Source organism: Myotis brandtii, unplaced genomic scaffold, assembly GCF_000412655.1.
Source record: "Myotis brandtii unplaced genomic scaffold, ASM41265v1 scaffold632, whole genome shotgun sequence".
NCBI lineage: Eukaryota > Metazoa > Chordata > Mammalia > Chiroptera > Vespertilionidae > Myotis > Myotis brandtii.
Genome location: NW_005370419.1, coordinates 389367 through 390836, shown reverse-complemented (window position 1 = coordinate 390836; position 1470 = coordinate 389367). Strand labels below are relative to the sequence as shown.

The window sequence follows — 1470 nt, the reverse complement described above, 5'->3', positions numbered from 1 at the left end:
GACGGTGGGGGTGGGGGTGGAGCAGAGAAGCCTCCGGCAGCAGCAGCACCGGGCAAGGGAGGGAGACAAGGGCTCCGGGAACCCAGACCCTGACAGCCTGACCCCAACCTGAACGTCTGCTGTGGGCACAGCGGCCGTGCGCTGAGGCCTCGGGACCCTTGCGATCCCTGACCTGCCTCCTGGAAGGGCAGCAGGTGGCCTGGCACTCACTGCGCATGCGGCCGGGCTCCCCCACCCGACAGGCAGCGTGCAGAGCTGTGCCTGTGGGGTTGCGGCCAGCGCACCCTCAGCACAGGGGGCCAGGTCAGCGCACCCTCAGCACAGGGGGCCAGGTCAGCGCACCCTCAGCACAGGGGGCCAGGTCAGCGCACCCTCAGCACAGGGGGCCAGGTCAGCGCACCCTCAGCACAGGGGGCCAGGTCAGCGCACCCTCAGCACAGGGGGCCAGGTCAGCGCACCCTCAGCACAGGGGGCCAGGTCAGCGCACCCTCAGCACAGGGGGCCAGGTCAGCGCACCCTCAGCACAGGGGGCCAGGTCAGCGCACCCTCAGCACAGGGGGCCAGGTCAGCGCACCCTCAGCACAGGGGGCCAGGTCAGCGCACCCTCAGCACAGGGGGCCAGGTCAGCGCACCCTCAGCACAGGGGGCCAGGTCAGCGCACCCTCAGCACAGGGGGCCAGGTCAGCGCACCCTCAGCACAGGGGGCCAGGTCAGCGCACCCTCAGCACAGGGGGCCAGGTCAGCGCACCCTCAGCACAGGGGGCCAGGTCAGCGCACCCTCAGCACAGGGGGCCAGGTCAGCGCACCCTCAGCACAGGGGGCCAGGTCAGCGCACCCTCAGCACAGGGGGCCAGGTCAGCGCACCCTCAGCACAGGGGGCCAGGTCAGCGCACCCTCAGCACAGGGGGCCAGGTCAGCGCACCCTCAGCACAGGGGGCCAGCCCAGCACAGGGCGGGTCAGGCGAGCGCATGACCTCCAGCCCAGACACAAGCACACGCTGGCGACCATGGCACACTCGCCCCACAAGGGGGATTAATTTGGGTACAAAGAGCACAGAACGCAGTCCCCCAGCCCCGTCAGCTTTTCCCAGCGACACCCCGGCCAGCCAGGGATGAGGCTGAGGACAGGTGCACGCAGGCCAGGGACGCCCCAGGTCAGAGGTCAGCCCGACGGCCCCTGCACCGCCGCCTCTCCCAGGCAGATGCGCTTGTGGAGATGGGGAAGCGGCCGGCTCACGGTTCCAGGCTTGGCCTTGACACTGACCTCGGTTTGTCGGCAGCATGTCCGAGAGCCCCTGCCACGCCGTCACCATCTCTGGATTCTTTTCCAAATCAGCAAAATTCTTCCAGACTCTGATGGCGCCGTCATCTTGGGGAGAGGAGAGACGCGGTCAGCACGCAGGCCTGGCTCCTGGCGGGAGCAGCGCCGCCAGCAGGCTGTCCCCGTGGGCGCGCCCTCCCGAGGGGCCA

The 1470-nt window shown here is 69.7% G+C and overlaps 1 protein-coding gene across 1 annotated transcript in view; it reads right to left on the bottom strand.

Annotated features, from left to right (window-relative positions):
- The window catches only part of RPTOR (regulatory associated protein of MTOR, complex 1), a 78286-nt gene that overhangs the window by 6457 nt on the left and 70359 nt on the right, over window positions 1–1470 (bottom strand). The window contains exon 21 of the mRNA XM_014528386.1: window positions 1265–1369. Coding sequence (XP_014383872.1) covers window positions 1265–1369 — 105 coding nt within the window. The remainder of the gene's footprint in view (window positions 1–1264; window positions 1370–1470) is intronic.